The sequence below is a fragment of the Gymnogyps californianus genome, chromosome 1 (assembly GCF_018139145.2).
Source record: "Gymnogyps californianus isolate 813 chromosome 1, ASM1813914v2, whole genome shotgun sequence".
Lineage (NCBI taxonomy): Eukaryota > Metazoa > Chordata > Aves > Accipitriformes > Cathartidae > Gymnogyps > Gymnogyps californianus.
In genome coordinates, this window is record NC_059471.1 from 96,469,103 (window position 1) to 96,487,538 (window position 18,436).

The 18,436-nt window shown below is 50.6% G+C and overlaps 1 protein-coding gene across 1 annotated transcript; it reads right to left on the minus strand.

The window, feature by feature from the left end:
* Positions 1 to 685: 685 nt before the first annotated feature.
* DIPK2B (divergent protein kinase domain 2B) lies at positions 686 to 17,198 on the minus strand. Its single transcript, XM_050915240.1, has 5 exons — positions 16,871 to 17,198; positions 11,712 to 11,976; positions 4,898 to 5,071; positions 2,903 to 3,191; positions 686 to 1,736 (listed from the first exon to the last, which is right to left on the minus strand). Exons 1-5 carry the CDS (start codon positions 17,092 to 17,094, stop codon positions 1,396 to 1,398), a joined length of 1,293 nt encoding a protein of 430 aa, XP_050771197.1. The 5' UTR covers positions 17,095 to 17,198; the 3' UTR covers positions 686 to 1,395.
* Between the last annotated feature and the right edge of the window lie 1,238 nt (positions 17,199 to 18,436).

Below are 18,436 nucleotides of genomic sequence, written 5' to 3' on the forward strand. Positions count from 1 at the left end.
ACCATGGCTAGAGGAAGACTGTTTCCATGATGAAAATACTTACGGGGGATCCAGAAAGTCTAGTTTCTGACTCAGCTCAGTCAAGTTTGCTTGGTGACTCCTGCGTGCCTGGATCCCAGGAGAAAGCCCCAAACCCAGGTAAGGTCTGGCGGTGCCCTAGACTTCAGGGAAGGTTTGGTGTGGGCCTCTGCCACCCCACGGGGAGCACATGGGACAGGGATTGACAGATGCTGGTGAGAAAGTTGTGTTTTGCAACTCTGCAACTTTTGCAACCTTCCCCCACAAAATGAGGCACCTGCATCTAGCCCTGGGTTGGCCACTGCTGTGAAAAAAGAGTCCACCACCCCAAATTTTAGGTGCCTGAGTCACTCCTTTGGGGACCGCCTTACTGATTCCTCCTTTGAAAGGCAAATGGATGAGGATGGCTGTACCTCTTGCTGGTCAGGACTTAGACCTCCCCAGCTCTTGCAGGGTGTCCCAGCACCTACACTGCAGTATTGAGTGTTCAGCAAGTCTCATCGGGCTCAGTGTAGACTAATCTCTCATCCTCTGCCTGTGTTGTTTCTCTTCATAAGGTAATTTTCCCATTTGAATGGTTTTGTGCAAATGGTTCCGCCAATTTTCTTCAGAGAAAAAAATGTGAAAGTGTCTGCTGGACAATCACATCCCAGAGTTGGTTTTTTTCTGGTCTTAAAACAAAAACCTTTATTAGTCTCCAATTACTGCCTGTCAACTTGGGAAAGACTAAAAGTAATTATATTTGGGGATTAGAGAAATTAAGTCTCAAGAGACATGGGACCTTTCAGCTTTTTAATGCTGTTGATTGCGCCTTTCTGTTCCGTGTGCCATAAAAGTAAGAAAATTTAAATATTTTATAAAAGTGATCTGTGATGGGTGATGGTACGGAACTGATCCAGTGGTTCAGTTTATCTATGATTTTTAGCGCATTAAAAATCCCCACAGGGAAGTCTTAAATGCTTCCATCCATCGCACATTATGTATATATCATCTCAATCAGAAAGGCTTTCTTGGTAATAAAGCTCCTCTATCTAGCTAGTTGTGAGCATGCTGCCTTCAGAGGGTTTCTTTTTAACGAATGGCATGGAAAACTCTTCCAAGGCCAAAATACATGAATGAGATTTATTAATCCTGTAGCCCCTGTCACTCACGATAATGCTAATAATCCATAAGCCTTACATCATGTCTAACATCCAATGTAACAAATGCATCTCTGGGAGATGAACAATAAATCCCATGTGCACTCTGCTCCCTCCTCCTCCGCCTTGATGAGGAAGCCCCAGATTTGGTGCAGCTCTTTCCAGCTACCCTGGTTCCTTCTTGCTTCCTGCACTGGCAGGAGGCTGACACTGCCCCAGTCCTCCTCTTCCGAAGCCATCAGTATTTGTCACTGTATTTGCAGTCAGGGTAGCGGTAGGCAAAACGGGAATCGCAAGACCGCAGAGGTTTCAGGAGCTCTGCCAGCTTTGCAACCGCCTCATTGACACCCTGGTCATCGGCGAGGCCGTCGGCGCAGTGCTGCAGGAAGCTGTCTATTTTCTCCTGCACAGGTTGCAGGAATTTCCCCTTCAGCAGCTTCGGCAAAAGCTCTTGACACACCATGACGAGGCTGTGCTTCTCTCTGATGGAGTTACAGGACACAAATGCAGACTGGCAGTCCACAGTCAAACAGCTAAATATATCTTTATACTCCTGTTGGCCGTCAATCAGCTGGCTCCCTATTAGAGACAATTAAACCAGTTGTTAGAAACACAGTAGCGAAAGCTTGGATAATCACATATGTCTGTACCTCTGTATTAACATGGGGTTTGTTACTATCTAAAGGATACAGCTATCTTTCACCACAAAGTACTCTGTGCTGTAGCTGTATATGGGCCAATTTTCTCACTCCTGAAATATGTATATTTTTCTGAATGACAGAGCTCTGCAGAACCGCCTGACAGAGGGATTGGAGAGGAGTCTGTCAAGTCAAACTGATGCAGAAAAAACAAGAACTGGAGTACTAACCTAAAATGTGGAGTTCCTACAAAAACTACCACAAATAGCCAAACCCGTAATTTTTCTATGTTACCCAAAATCATTAAATTGCAACAACAGCTCATGTAGCTGGAGTAAAGTTAACAGTAATAGCTGTTAGGACAAGAAAAAGAAACCCAGTGGAAAATTCTCTGACAGCTGCTTCTGAATATTTGAGATCTGCTCAGCTGAATGTGTGAGCTGAGCAAAGGCCTTTTGAAAATTTGAACATTCAAAATGAAATTGTTAAATTATTGGAGGAATAGTCTTTGACTAGCTCTACTTCCAGGAGTAGACCAATGTAACCTGTGAAAAGTGAACAGTAACCCTTGATTTTATGTAAAAATGGCAAAAGGGGGATTTTGTTGTTATAATAATAATAATGATTATTAATTAATGTGATAAATGCACCTCAAAAGAGTTTGATTTGACCCAATACTTAAAACAAATGAAGTTATAAAATTTCTACTTGCAAATATTGCCATTTGGGTGGCAAAAGTTTTAAAAGAGGTGATTTAGGAAGACTTCAAATGAGAGCGTTCAGCACCGTGCATGCTGAATGCTGCTGCCAGCCACAGAGGGGGCCAGGCAGGAGGTAAGTGCCCATGGTCGGTCACCAAACCACAGACTGCACAAACAAAACGCTTCTTGCCTCCCCGACTCAGAGCCAGGCTGGCAGGAGCTGCTGATGCTTTTGCTGTTGGTAAATCTCTCCCTGAACTTTTCGTTATTTAATTTAGCAAGCGATGTTTGGTTCATTAAAAAAAAAATCAGCAGCAGAGCTGAGCGTAGCAGGTGAAAGATTTGTTTCCCCTGCCTTGCTAAGCCCTCCTGCAACAGATGCGCAGCCACGGAGCCTGCTGAGTACCTTCCTCCTTGTCGATGATGCCCAGCGTGCTGGCATCCCGGATGAACAGATGCCCGTTGCTAAACACGCCGAAGGTGCCAGCGTCCACGTGGGTGAAGTAGAAGAAATAGTTGAGGTCGTTGGTGCCCATGGAGCGGAGGACGGCGAGGAGCTGGAGGGCCAGGTCGGCGGCCACCTCGGGGGCCGCGCCGTAGAAGTCACGCAGGGGCCGGGTGCTGGCGCTGACCACCAGCCGCCCGCAGGAGCCCAGGTACCGCGGGAAGGGCCATCCCTCCACGTCAGGGAAGATCTGCCGGGGAGAGCGGGAACGGGGGGATTGCCCCTGCCCTCTGGCCGCTGCGCTCTGCTGGTGGACCCACCTCCCTCCCAGAGGACTTTCAAGTGCCCTGGCCGGCTTCAAGCAGCAGCGCCGGTCTCGTGTTTTGCTTTCTAAAGCAGCCCTTCCTCACCCCAGTCTGCCCCAGCAGCCGGGGAACGCGCTGCTCTGTCCCGGAATAGCTACGCTGCTTTTTTTTTTTCTTTTTTTTTTTTTTTCTTTTTTTTAATTAAGGAAGAAGAATCTGATATTTCAAGACCTATTCCATGAGGGAGACTAACCGGAAAGTCCAAGATAATAATAGATTTCAAATTCATGAAAATTTTAGGCACAGAAGAGCTAATTTTAGGCGTCTTTACGGAGCCTTTGATGGGTCCCTCATGAGCACTGCATAGCTGAAATCACGACTTGGAGGTGAGGCGGGGCTAAAGCAGTATTCGCTAATTTGTAAGAACTGCCTGGCTGTTTCGTAAGAGACTTTGCAGTCTCGGGGACAGAAGCGCTGGGTGTCTGCTACAGTGGGGACACTTGGGCTGGGTTCCCTGCATCACTGCAGCTTGTGCTGGCAGGGCAGTTATCCCACATGGAAACCAAACCGTGTGACTGCTGAGCCGTGCCAACGCAAAGCTTTCTGCCATTTACATTATAACTTGTCTGTCTTCCCCAGCGCCCCAGACCCTGCCAAGGCAGGGTTATGAACTCGTCCAGTTTCATGTTTAAGGTTGCTTCTCCCTTCTGCTGTGAAGGCATTTTGGGCACCCACGTAAAATCAAGCCATTTCTCTTCAGCATATTTTTCTCACCTCTTTAAGCTGCATTCCCGTATCTTTACAGTGCTGAGAGCCGCAGCCTCGTGCCCCAGCGAGCCATGGCTGGGGTGGCTGAATGACCCCCAGGAGATTCCCAGAGCACCAGCACCACTCCCCCTCCCTGGGACCGGGCAGAGCCCTGCGAGCTGCTGAGGGCAGCGGTGACTTGGGGCAGGAGATACAAGCTGTTGCTGCCTCTCTTCTTCGTGGAATCTCAAAGGGTTGAAAGAAACAGCAATGAGGACTAAAGGTGGGGCTGTGGTGGGGATGGGTGAGGATACTCCCTCAGAAACACATGTAAGGAAAGAGAAGAGCCACATGCCAGGCATGCCAGCAGGGGACCAGGGGAGGGACGTGAGGCCTCCCAGCTCTCTGCCTTCAAACTCAGAGCTCAGTTGTATTTGGGATTCCACCAACCACCTCTGCCAAGCTGCACTTTGCTGCAGAGCTAGTTACCAGTGGCATGTAAATGGAAAAAACATCCCTGGCACATAGAGCCTGGGAAATCAGTGCTCCCCAAGTCCACGTTCAACCTCAACGCTGCGTGGTCCTCCCATGCTAAAGCATGCTTTCTCTTTTATAAACAGGCTGTGATTTTACGTAATACATTAGCAATGCAAACATAACACTGTGAAGTACAGGGGATGCGTAAAACCCTGGCTTTCACAGCGTGCTAGGAGCACCGCAGGAGTCAGCCTGACTTCAGCCATCCAACCCCATAGAAGAAACTCGCTTTATGAAGGCTAGGGAGCTTGCCAAAGGGTAGGGCTGGGACTCCCCTGCAGCTAGGGGCTGGTGCACGTCTCATGCAAGGGTTTGCTTGCAAGGGGCTGCGGGGTGGCATTTCAAGCCGGGCCAAAGTGGTACATACCTGTAACAAGATGGGATGCGAATTCACTGACAGCGTGTACAGGAGGCGCAGTTTGTCCCGGTCGGTGAGGTGGTCCATGTAGATGCTGCCAGCATCTGGCACCTCAGCATAGCGCCGCACTATCCTGTCCAGGAGACGCTGGGACGGGCAGCGCAGCATTGGGCTAGACAGGCCCTGGCAAGAGGGCAAAACATGACAAAGATGTTTATTTTCCAGCCTGAGATGTTGCAGTGTGCTTGGCCCGTGCTGGGGGTATGGGCACCTCTGTGCTCTGCCCACTGCGCCCCTACCCCCTGCGGCACAGCTGCTGGTGGGTATGGGCACACAGGGGGGATCTCTACAGCAAACCCCTCCAAGGAAAAAAACCCTGCACCATCCAAAAATGCCTGTTCACAACTCAGGTTTCCAAAATGGCACCCAGTCTTCACGGCACAGCCACGGAGGCTGCAAACCCCATTTCCCTCCGACTGTGTGGCACCGCATTGCTCTGTGCCAGTGGGCCTCCTCCCTCCGCCTGGGTTTCCAGCCCTGGCATCCCGGCTCGCTGGTGGAGGCCTCTCTGTCATTAAGTCGGTGAGTCACTTCCCTCATTTAATAAAGTCTTCGGATCACTTTGCTATTTGCTTAACCTGTGAGCAGCTTTCTTGGAAATACTATTTGCTAAGGTCAGTAAACATGCTTTAAAAGTGTAAATAAACACTGTATGTGGGTACAAGCACAGGATATATTCTCTCTCTGATAAACTTGTGCATTAACTATCAAAACCAAATTTGAATAGCCTGTGCATATTTTTTGTAAATACCAGCAACAAATAAAGAACTGTTGGGCTAATGGAGTCAACCATCACTGTATTTCACCTTTCAGACCTGGAGTTTTGGCTTGTAAAATTGCACAAGCAGTCTATGGCTGGGATAAATGGCATAGAAATGTATACATTCGTAGTCAAAAAAGACCTTTTTTTTGAAATCAGTCTTCCTTAATAGCCAAGGAGAGCGAATGTACAGAGAGTTGCCCATAGTGGCACAGAAACGCTGCCCTGCCATGCCTTTGCTGGGGAAGGGAATCAGGTTTTTGCTAAGCCTTTTTCTTCCAAATGATCCCAGCAGCCAAATTTACTCTTTCGGGTTTTCTTTATAATTTGATGGCTGGGAGATGTGCTTCAGAGGAAAGGGCACTGGACCTCACATTGCTCCCTGCCATTCTTCATGCTGAGAGCAAAGATTTGACTCAGGATCTCCCCAAGTCATTTGGTAGCTCTGAGGTAGGTCTCTCTCAGCCCTTCCTGTGCGAGCTGTTCATTTGGCATAAAACACTTCATTACCCAGCCACGACAAAGAAATGAAGAAACAAGGAAAGGAAGAGTGTGCTGCTCTCCCGGTCGGAGGTGGAAAGGGGGGACTGGACCTCCCATGACCCCTCCTCTGCTTCCCTGCCAGCCTCAGTGAGGTCTCAACTGCTCCCTTGTTGGCCATCAGTTGCACGAAACAAGCCTTGAATGCCAATAGCTGGTCAAAACTACCTGAGAAACTCAACCCCAACTGGGGCGTTGTTTCGCAGCAACTGAAGAAACATTTTTTTCCCCAAGAGAATAAAATATTTGTCAAAAACAATTCTCCCCAGTTGTAGTTACAAGTCTTCATACACTCCTCTCCTCTGGTGTAGCATTATCAAGGAAATATTTTTTTAACTAATTATCTAAAACCCTAGAAGGAGGGGGGGAAGGGATGGTTATGGATTTCTGTCTCGCAGCACTTGCAGGCACATTGTGGCTGACTCTGTCACTTTCCCTTTGGAGGAGAAGTGAGAAAAAATGAGCAGAACAGAACTGTGTTAAGTAAGAGATAAATGGTGGAGAAAGTCTCTTGCAGCTCAGTGTGTATGCAAATATTTGCAGACAAAGTTAGAAAGCCTTGCTGCCTCCAGGAGTTTGCAATGCAAAAGCTGAGACCCTCAAGAGTATACAGTAGGAACAGAAATCACGGTGGCAGAGAATGCATGAAAGTTGTAATTAGGATTTTTCCAAGGTCAGAGCTCATCCTCTTGACACAGACGTGGACATGCGCTGCACACGGTGATCACAGCTGCTTGTTTCCTGAGGAACCGTTGCAGGCATACCAGCGGTGGTGCGGGAGCAGAGGAGCAGGGCTGGGTGCTGCCACGTTTATATCAACCATTGGTGCAGCTTCCTACAATTTAATGAAGCCCTGACCCACCAAAATTGGAAAGTGGGCCTTTTGATTTCGGCAGAGCTAGTCAACAGCACCTGCTCGAGTGTTTCAGTGGAGTGGGACCTCCTCTTCCAGCAGACTGATGGAAACATCCCTACAGCAGAAAAGGAGCTGGAATTGCAAAACTGTCAGACAAAAACTGTCGATGGAAGAAAAATTTGAAGAACACATACTCGAAACACTGGAGATACTGATTTATCTGAGAATATCTTAAGTACTTTGCAGCGTCTTATCACCCCAGAGAATAAGACCAGACAGACAGCCTGATGTATTGTTTGTGATTGATATGGAAAGCTTCTTATTTACTTTGATTAAATACCCACATTTTTATATCTGATAATGAGTAGTTCCTGCAAAGCCTACCTGTACTCAGCTATGATTTTTTTCCCCCTACTGCACAGTATGCGATGCATTTTAAACCCCCATGTACGCATATGTATGTGTATCTAGTGCAGACACACCCAGAATTCACTCTGATGTAAAGATGACCTCTGGAAGACAACTTCTCCTCACTCTGCTTTCTCTTCAGCCAGCCCAAGGAGGGATGGGACAGATCGGGAGCACAGCCGCCTCCCGCCCCATGCGCCGCCGCCTGGGTGCAGCTTCACCAAACGACCAGGTTTAGGATGGGCTCCAGGAGGAAACACTTGGATGTAGGTGTCAAAGCACCTGCAGCTCCTGGCCGTTTGAATCCAAGGGTTTCATTCACCCCCAAAAGAAAGAAACTAAGGATGTCCTGCGAAGCTATGGGGCTCATCCCCACTGCCAGCAGGTTTACCGAAGCACATCCCTGATGATGAGGTACCGGGTCAAAGAGGCGGCAGGTCTGTGAGGCGGCTCTGGGAGCCCCGTAATGTCCATCCTTCCCTAGGACGGACCAGCTGCCAGATGGCAGCGAGCTGCTGCCCACGTGCTGCGAGCGAAGCGATGTGTACTGGACTCAGAGGCCAAATAACCACAGTGCTGGCACATCTGCTGAGGGCAAGCGGAGGTGCTGGTCAGTAGTTTCAAACAGTACGTCCTAGAGAGAGGGGCTGAAAATGGCTGGCTTTTCACTTTCGTACTGCTTTCGTCTGTCTGCCTTCAGCATTTTCCAGGCTGTGCTTTGTAGGCAGGGCTGTAAATTTGCCCTGCAGGCAATCTGTGCTGAAACTAACCCACTTTGTTGTTGTTCTTCCCCTCCAACAGGAAAAGCACGCAGCACGGTTTGAGGTGATGGGCTCCTGGGCGAAGCACCGGGTGGCTGGGGCTACTGTGCAGGCTGAGCCCCAGCTAAATCCTGCTCATCTCTGAGGCGGGCTGGATTTTAACACTGAAGACTTTGCTGCGTCCAATAAAAATTTTCATTGTGGCGGGTGAAATAATCACTGTGGCAGGCAGCTCGGCTGATGGTTGCGTCAGGCAGGGCAGGCAGCGTAAAGTGGAAAAACACTACTTCATGGTCTGTCATTTTGATTCAAGCACGTTATGGTTTGTCGTAATTCTCTGCTCTGTAAGACAAAATTACCTGAGCCCATTAGCTTTCCTCGGTGCTGCTATATAGGAAAAACTGCAGGGAGAGGAGTACAGACACCGCTGGGTGACTGCAGCTTTGTGAAACAGGGTGGGCATCGTGTTAGGCATCAAGAGCGGTGTGCTGTCAACACCTCTGAAAAGAGGGACGGGGGGCAGGGGGGAAGCCAGAAGAGCAGTGCTGCAGATAAGTATTTGCAGTGACGTATGGTGCCCCCAAGGAACCCCCCTCCGATGGCTTGTGCTGGGTTAGCAACATGTGTCTGCTCAGCAAACACGGCAGAGGGGCAGCAGTGCTGGGCTGGGGTGCAGGCAGAGGCGCTCCTGCAGCTTTCGGCTCTGAGGATGGCAGGTGGGGTGCGCAGAGAGGAAGGGGATCCCCGGCTCTGCGGGGCCGGATGGCTTGGTGGGGGGGTCACCCCATAAGCTGTAGTGGCCGACACAGCAGGGCTGGGGGGGTCTCATGTACAATCTCACACACACTGTATGACTGAAATGTTGTGACCACAGGCTGTTTTTCAATTCAGACCACTGTGAGACCAGCAGCCATTCTGCAGAGCACGTGCCCGATCTTAAATAGGCATTGCTGCTGAAATTTGGAGGTGGCAGGGGTAGGCCCCAGGGCCTATGGATCGCTATGCTTCTCTGTGTATTCAAGCCTATATGCTGTTAGAAAGGATTTATATCCTGGTTTAGATTTCTCTGCTTGATTTACAGAACCAAAGAACCATGAAAACATGAGCAGAGCAATCCTGAGGCCAGTGTGCAAAGGTCTGGGACTCCCTGCAGCCTCCTGTGCCCTCTCCAACTGAAAAACTGCAGGGATGGCTGAAATGTCCTGGGGAGTTTGTCCCTGGGCACATCCCCCCAGGCTGGCCCCCGAGCTTGCTTCAGAGGGCCCTGGAGCCACGTTCAGCTCAGCTTCCCACTGCTACACGGGGAAATTCAAGTGCCCAGGAGAAACTGGATAGGTGCAAGGCCAGGGCGCCCCAGCCAGAGTCTCAGCATGGTGCTGCGTGTGCATGTGTGCATGCATGCGTGTGTGTGTGTGCATGTGTGCGTGCAACCCAGCCAGCTCAGCTGGGAGTTCAGTTTCAGAGAGGACAGGGTAGGGAAAACTGTATAGCACATCAAGAGCCTTTTAAGGAGAAGGATTTGGGCTCAGCTAATGATTTAACTTTGCTGCAGATCTGAGATACCACAGAGCCACATTTCTCCAGTTACTTTTTCACCCAGCTCAGCAAATGGAAGTTTTAAGCTCTCGACTCCTTCCCGTTCACATAGCACTGCTGTGGGGGCAGCACAATTTTGCACAAACCCCTTGGATACTCCAGCAAGGCTGGAGGGCCTGGCACCCCAGCTTGCCCACCCACAAGCCCTCTGCAGTGCTGCCTTGGAGGACAGCAGTGGCCAGCAGGTGCCCGGGAAGCTGCTGCCTGCCACCCTGGGCAGGAGTTGTCCCTGCCCGTGGCCCAGAAGCTCAGGTGAGGGATGCTCTGAGTGGAAGTGATGCAAATCTGCCCCCTCTCCCTAGGGTACTAGACAAAGTACAGTGTAGCTTTGCTCCAAAAAAACGTTTCTCTGTCCGGCATGTGTCATCCTGCACTCTGACCCCCCGAGAGGGTACTGTCTTCAGGGTGACCTGCCGTGCAGGACTGTCAGTGATTCGGGTGAGTCCTTCTCGGTGCAGCTCAGGCACTGGCCCCAGTGCTGCTCCTGCTACTGCTGCTGCAGCATGGGGTCTCCCACTCTCCCTCCTCAAGCGTGCTGCTCCACGGGGTAACAGAAGCGGAAAAACTAAAGCAGCTTTAGCACTCAGCAAAGCTGAGCGGATGTAGCAGCGTGCAGGCAGGAGGAAGCAAGTTGCCTTTACAGAAAAAAAAGTGAAGTCCCTTTTTCACAGCCACTTCTCTCTTGAAAGGGGGAGAAGTACTGGAATAATCCTTCTTTGCCTCTTGGGGTCCTGTTTAGAGCATATCCAGCCTCCACCCTGGCCCCTGCCCCTTGCCAGTGGTTATCGCAATGCTTTGCTGTTGTTTGGATGGGGTGGGGGGGATGCATGTGCATTTGGGGAGGGGACTTTTGCTCTCAGATGCAAGCCAGCAGCTGCAAAACACACTCGCCTGCCCCGTGGCTGTCCCCGGCTGCCTGTGGCATCCCTCAGCGCGGGCAGCACTCAGATGCCGACTTTCCTCTGGAGCCTGCCCGCTCTGCCCCTCCAGCCCTGCCTGCGTGTCCGTCTCCCCATGCTATGGCCGCCTGTCTACCTGGTTGCAGCGACCTCCCCCCGGTGCGCCTGTCCTGGCTTCGCCTGTGACACCCCAGGACTGCGACAGAAAGGGCAGCATGCTTCTTTGTGCCTGAGATCATTTGCTATAGGTGGCAGGCGGATGAGGAATCAAGGCTCTGGCTCTGACTGCCTGTGCCACTCGCCCTGCTGGCCACAAGCAGTGGGGTCCAAGCTGCCCCGGTCCCTGGCCAGGAGCAAAATCACTTTCAAGGCACGGGCTGCCCTTTTGGGTACAACTTCATGACAAAAAAAAAAAAAGAAAAAGGTGCTAAGACATGATGGAAAACTAGAAAAAAAACCCAGCAGAAATATCCCCACTCGAGCTGTCGCCGTGTTTGTGTGCATGGCCCGATGTCATCCCCGTGCCCGAAGCCAGCAGGCGCTACGGCTTTCCACGGGCCTTCAGCCTCAGCCTCCACGAGGAGCTGGGAGCCGGTGCCCTCCTTGCCAGGGCCGAGACCCAGCCCTGGCCAGGCTGTGCCGTGGTGTTACCTATGGCTGGGGGGCGTTGGCCCCGGGCCATGGCACTTTTCTTCCCATCAGGGCCTCATTTTGCTTCTCCCCTGCAGCAAGTGGGCTCAGCTGGGGGGACACAGGGCTGTCCCCTCTCCACCGGCCAGGACAGGAGGGAGAGGGCCAGCCATTGCCCAGACTCACCCTCCACCTGGCAAGTCGCAGCCATGTCTCCTTCAGACCCTTTTCTCCCTGCTCAAAACCACGTCACCCCCCTGGGGCTCCCTCTCCCTGCATCCCCCACTGGCGTGGGGGGCCATGGGGCACAGACCTGGACCAGGTCGGGGGTGAGGCGCTTGGCCCGCAGCCACTTCTGGAAGCGGTGCGTGCGGCGCAGGGCACGCTCCAGGCTGCAGGTCTTCGTCTTTAGCAGGGAGGTGCAGATGCGCTTGTCGGCCCGGTCGTGCCGGTACTTGGAAGTCAGCCGGGTGATGTCGACCAGCCGCCAGCTCTTGGCATCGTCGGTGTAGTTGCCCGAGTAGCTGAGCAGGTAGCTGGGGGGCAGCTTTAAACGAGAAGAAAGCCAGGTGTCAAACCTGCCAAACCAAAATGAGAGCCCCACGGAGAGCGGGTTAACAAGCTACACGGACACCCACACAGCGCCCGCGCCACCGCGGTTGCTCCACCACACGCCAGCCCCAGGGGCTTTCTGCCATCACGCGGCAAAGGCTGAGCGGCCATGGGCGGGCAGCCTTGGGCGCCGGGGTGAGGCAAAGCAGGCCGAAGCCGTCGGCTGAGGAAACACGCTTTGGAAAAAATGTCCGTCTTTCTTTGCTTCCCGCTTAAACCATCCCTTGTCATGAACAGCGCCATGGGGCAGGGGACGAAAGGCCCAAATGGGGTCTTTTGGGCCACGTAGAGAGAGGGAGGGAAGGGAGAAGGCTGCAGGGTTTCAGTTCATGGGGAAACCCTGGAGTTTTTAAATTTCCTTAATCCTGGAGAAAGGGGCCCAAAAAAGGAGTATTTGACGCTTTAAGAGACCCTGCAGAACAAAACGTCCTGACAATAAATTTGGGAATACCAAAATGACCTTTTGTTTTAAGGTGGTGGCCTTACTCAGTACTGGGGTTGACAGGTCCCCCCCGATGTCACCGGTTGTATTTTAGCAGCCGGGATGAGCCACCTCCCCAGGCAGTGGCAGAGTTTGGGGTGCGATGGGGGCACAGGGGGATGCGTGTCCTGGGTGTGTGGCACCACTGTAGCCATGGAGATCTTGCACTGATTTGCTCCCCCTACACAGGCACAGGAGGGGAGCATATGGGCCGGGTAATTAGGCTGTGATGATTTTTTTTTTTTGTTTCAGCAGCCCCCTCAGCCCTGCCCACACACGCGTCGCACATGCAGGAGCTGAGGAGCGCCGTGCCTGTTTTGTAAGTATGTCTGTAACCTGCTCTTGGAAAGCAGCTGAACTCTGACCTTTGGTTTGGCCAACGTCATGCATTCGCTGCCTCTAAAACCTCCTGCCCTAACCTCCTTGCCCGAGTGTGTAAGAAAGCATGTCCTAATTTAATCTTACCATAAATTAAAGCCGATAGCTCAGAAGTGAAACAGGAGAGGCAAGAAGTTCCCTGCAGGATCAGCTAGCTGGAGTTAGATGAAAAGACATGAACAAATCTGAAAGCTGAAGCTGATCTTTCCTTTCAACTGCCAGTTGGGAAATTGGCACAGAGAAATTTTGGAGGCATTAATTTCCTCTGATTTCAGGCAAATAACTGACTCGGCAATGCTAGCCGCCCTCTGCGATCAGAGACCGACCGTCCTCCTCCCCACAACCCCTCTTGAAGGCAGCACTTTGCTCCCCTTCACCACCATGGACCCTGTGCAGCTCGGCTCCAGGGCAAGCAGGGGTGCCCGGGGGGGAAAGTCTGTCTCCCCGAAATGCTGGTTCCTGCCCTGCTTTGGCTTTCAACTCTAGCCATGTGCCTCCTTCAAACGATCTGCCTCAAAGACGCAGGCTGACCAGAAGCAAAGGAGCCTGTCCCCTTGCGCGAGCATGTCGGGGGGTTCAGGCATTTCAGTCATTTGGGCATTTTGCCCAATATGAAATTGAAGCTTCCCTACCATTATGGCATCTGACCTTGTTTGTTTTGGGGGGTTTTTTGGTCTGGTTTTGAGCTGTGACTAAAGAGCAGAGAATAATTGCTATGCCTCACTGTGATTTGTTGTGCATCACGACCCCTCCCAGTGCCTAATCTGCAAAGCAGACGCAGTGTGCCAGGCACGTACAGGGAAGAGATGGCTATGGGCTGGGTTTCTCTTTCTTTCTTTCTTTTTTTTTTTTCAAGAAGTTAAGCACAAATGTGCCTTGTGATTTGGCTGAAGCGTGTGTGTTCAGGGGAGCTCACGTCAGGCAGATGCCAGGAAAGCGCCGCCTCCCGCATGCAAGCAGCGCATGGATGTGTGAAATCCAGGGCTGAGCGGTAATTTGAGCGTGGACGGAGCGATTTCCTCTGCAGAGCTCCTGGGGGAGAGCCATGCGGGCCTGGGAATCCAGCATGGGCTGCAGCAGTTCTGTATTTGGCATCATTTCTGGGCAGCACAGCACTGGCCTGGGACACTTGCTAGATACTTTCAAGATTCATCATCAAGTTTTGCTGTAACAATAATTCACTCTCGTATGAAGCCTTTTAGCTAAGCGCCGGAATATGCTTTAATTAAGACTTTCAGTAAGATCTGTGTGAATAACTGAATCACAGATTACAGAGTTTAGATCAACTCAGGACTAAACATTGAAGAAAATCAAACTTGTTTGTCTTTTTTGCTGGATGAAATGAAGTATTTTGTTTTAGCCAAAGTAATTTTGCTTGCATTTGGAGTTTTACATTTTTTAAAAAATTAAGTAAGTAAGTAAGTGAAGTCTTAAAACCAAAAATAAAGAAATGCCATATAAAAACCCATCAAATTGAAGCATTCCAGCTTTTTCAGACTTCCTTCCCATTACTTTTGGCCAAAGCTCATCACCAGTGTTGGCACAAGTCTGCAAATAGTTTTGGTCAACTCAGTTTTGCAGTGTTTTGAAAATCTAATATTTTACGAAAACTTTTGCTGTGCTCTGCTCTCAGGGCAGTTGGTAGGCAGGCTTTGGTATTCTCATTTACAGATGGATAAAGTTGGGCAAAGATAAGGGAAGTAAAGAACATTAGAGCACAAGATGAGTCACCAGCCGTTCTGGGAACAAAACCCACATCTTCTTTCTCTCGTTAGTCTAGTGTGAATGCATGTCATAGCTCCCGGAAATGATGGAGAATTAATGAAGCATGTTCTAATGAGGATTAACACAGAGAAGGGCCAAGTGCCATCCACTTTTGTGAACATGTGAAAAGGTACACCGGGGTGGATCAAAGTGTATAAGTGCCACTGAAATTTCCCCTGTTTAACCTTCCACTTGCCAAAAAATCCCGGCTGTTTAAGAAATCAAGTGGGAGAACAAGTTTAACTGCTGCAAAGAAAAGCTTGAAGCTGACTGACTGCTCAGAACATTATGAAAAGTTACCCTTTCCAAAGCGCTCAGAGCAGAACTGTATGTTATCACTTACTTGTGTGCTGCACTGCTTGTGGGAAGCCGACTGCGGGCTTGCAGGAGAGAAAAAAACAATCTCTGCTTTAGGAAGCCCCTCTACCTTCCCTGAGGCAGAAGCATCGTGCTCCCACACGTGTGCGTCTCTGCACTCCCGGACCCCGCTTGGACCCTCTGCACACTCGCACCCCTTTCCTGCTGTCCCCCAGAGGAAAGCCAGCCTGGGGGCCTCCTGCTTTCGCTCACGTAGCACCTCTTTCCCGCGCCCCAGTGCAGCATGCAGCTGGCCACCGGCCAGCCAGAGGCAGTTGCTCGCTGCAGAAGGCTACTGCTATTTTCGGCAGGGCTGAAGGAAGCTGCACGGCCCCAGCGGCTCAGCGAGAGTAACCGAAACGGTGCACCTGCGACAAGCTGCACGCACGGAAGCCGCTTCGTACCCGGCGGCAGGTCCCTAGAAACCCTGCACAGGCGAGCGGCAAAGGGGCCGCAGCAGGCTGGGGCACGGGGCAGGAGCCAGCTCCGGAGCCGCCCTGCTGCAGAGAATAAAATGTAGGGCAGCCCGTACCCTGAACGCACCCCCAGCCCCGGCAGACCCACACCAGCCTGTGTCAGCCAGCTGAACGCACTGATTGCAAATCCATCCTGATTTTTGGGACAGGAGCCCTGGCTGGGCTGGGAGAAACCCGGCACTGCTGGCCTGGCCCGTCTTAGTGCCTCTGCACCTTACTTACTGCACGCCCTGGCATCGCCCTCGGCACAAGCTGTTGGAGACAGAAAGCCAAGAGGGCAAAGTGCCGGGGGCTGGGACCCCCGGTGTGCCACGGCAAGGGGTGCCCTGGCGTAGCAAAGCCACAAGCTACATTTTTCCAGCAGCAGTAAGGGAAGGATGGATGTTCGGTATTACAAGTCCATCCCAGACAAACCATTATGGTTTTACTATGCTACGTTTTATAGGATAGTTTAAGATAAAAATGGTGATTTGTCCAATATTACACTACTTACAATATAGCATTAAAAATACAATTTTACTATAATAATTTCTTCTCCCCCAGGCTTTTAAATCTATAAAAGAAAGTGCATATGGCTCTATAAATCATATCAGACCCAATAAACCTTTCCTCTGCCAAGGACTGCCTTTAACTTTCTCCTCAAATACACCGGCAACATTTTCCCTGCTGTCGTCAGACACGCTCTGCTTTTGAGCCTAAAACTGATTGGATCAGTCTGACGACCACTTGGACAGCATATGTCTCATCGACTTCGAGGCAGATGGAATTTCTGCCTCTGCCTTCAAGTTCTCACAGAAACCTCCCAAAAGCATATTAATAATTTAGCCCCATCCATTTTCGAGCGCGTAGGTAACCTGATGTGCAAAAGTCCTCGTGCCTCAGGCAGGCTTAGATCACTTTTGATCTTAGTTAATATGCACGTGAAATCCTGCACATTTGTGTTGTTGCACCTGGTACAAAATTATATAGCATGTTTATATGTTTGTAGTTAACATAGTCCGTTGGGAGCGTACAAAGCTAAACCCCCTTTGCCTTTACTCAGTTGTTCATAATAAAATATTTCCAGTACATCTAAACAAGCTGATTTCTTCCTTCCCTCTTCCCTTCCCCCATCACTGCCTTGAATTGTTTCGGAGCCACTCTCTATGCAGAAAGTTGTGACTTTTACTCCTGCTTTCAAATTACAATTCAGGGCTGAAGTCTGATCATGTTTGTGTGGCTTTAAAAGAAAAGAGACAAAGCAGCAGCTTATAGACATTAATCAAAATACTAGGCGCTGTAATGGCAACCGAGTGCTAAGTTACTCTTTGCATTGTCGTTCATTAAAGTACTTGGAAATACTAACAGGCAACTTTCAAGTTACTATGCAGAATGCTTTAAAAATTACTGTGCTGAGTTTCTGACCTTATTTCTTCTTTAAAGAATTTCTTGCAAATGGATGTCCCAATGCAGGCGTTGCATTTATCAAGTCCCAGGAAAGTCCGGCCAAAACTGTAGCTGGGTTTGACGTGGGGTGTAGACGAAGAAGCTGTTGCTGCTGTGGAAGGGTTACAGCTCAGAGCCAAAACCAGGAGCAGCATCAACGAATCTGTAACTCTGGAGCAAAGGCAACATATCCAGCGCCCCATCTACAGTAGCAGAGAGCTCTGCCTTTTGCAAGTTATCCCTCTCTATGCTTTCGGTCTCTTTTTGATGACCTCAGCCTGCAGCGGTGAGCCCCGAAACATGGCAAGACACGCTGGGTGCGGGAGACCCTGCCGCAGTCCCCATCCTGCCAGCTGGTCACTGGCTCTATTGGCTTGAGGTTTGGGTGGGAAAGATATGATGTAGGGTGGGGAGAAGGAAATACATGGAGGATGCAGATAACTTGGGTTGCCATGGTTACTTTTCCTTTACTTGGTGCAGCTGCTTCGGCCTCTGCTGACCCTCCCATCAGCCGACTTGGAAAACAACACGAAGAAGGGCTCATCTGCACTTTGTGCAGACAAATGAAGGATATCCTGTCGCTGGAGCAAAGGGCATATGCGGGACACTTAGTAAAAACTGATTTGGAAGGAATAATAGTGTGGCAGAAACGCACATTTTACCAGAAGCCAGACCCTTAGCGTTGCTTTATTCCTGGAGATTTGCGATGGCGCATCGCTTGACTTCTCGGATGCTTCTTGGCTCAGTTTCCCCTTCTCACAGCAGTGCTGAAAGGACTGTCAGGTGGAATCATCGCCATTTTGTTTCTTGAAAATAGCGTTGTTTAGAAGCGATTGCACCACAGTGTTTCGTGCTGTGGAAAGCAGGATAGCCTGAAGCTTTCCAAAACACTCAGCTAACATAACAGCTTGGCCTCTAAGCTGCTCTTGAAAAATGGGGCTTTTCAGCAAGACTTGCGTGCTTTTGAATACCTTTTCCTGATGATCCTGGCACTGGAAAGAAGCTGGAGAAAGGGATGGGGGCTAACGCGGGAGCTTGCCAGAGGTTTCAAATCCGCTTAGAAACTACTGCGATCACACCCAAAAGCACTTCTCATTAGGCCAAAGACTTGAACGTCAGGGAAACTGCTGGCTACCCATCCTGGCCTGGATGCCGGGCGCAGGACTATGCCTCTCCCTGGCCTGGAGTGGCTGGGGTGCAGGCATGGGCCCGGGCAGGCTGCTGCAGGCAGCTGCTCGAGGCCAGGAAAGCAGACCTTAGAAGGGGCGTCCCTTGTTGTACCCTGGTCCCAGACAGTACAGCATGTAGTGTGCTGCTGCACTGGCACCAGCCTTTGCTCCTCTCCCGTCCCCAGCTGTCATGTTTTGATTGACACGGGAGGTTCTCCTGGGCTGTATCTCACTACGGCAGCAGTGAGGAGCAGACTGAGGCTTTGGAGACTTCTTGTCCCTGCAGCTGGACCACTCACACCATGTGGGCAAGCCATTTCCTAGCACATTTTTTAAAGGAAAAAAAGGTGCATTGTAGCCATCCTTTATTATCCCC

What these genes read in the sequence shown, in the direction of transcription:
- DIPK2B (XM_050915240.1), bottom strand. Translation starts at nt 17,094, where the DNA reads ATGGGGCGCTGGATATGTTGCCTTTGCTCCAGAGTTACAGATTCGTTG. An exon ending in TTCTTTAAAGAAGAAATAAG is followed by an intron (nt 11,977 to 16,870) that starts GTCAGAAACTCA and finishes TTGGTTTGGCAG; the next exon opens with GTTTGACACCTGGCTTTCTT. An exon ending in CATCATCGACAAGGAGGAAG is followed by an intron (nt 1,737 to 2,902) that starts GTACTCAGCAGG and finishes TGTCTCTAATAG; the next exon opens with GGAGCCAGCTGATTGACGGC.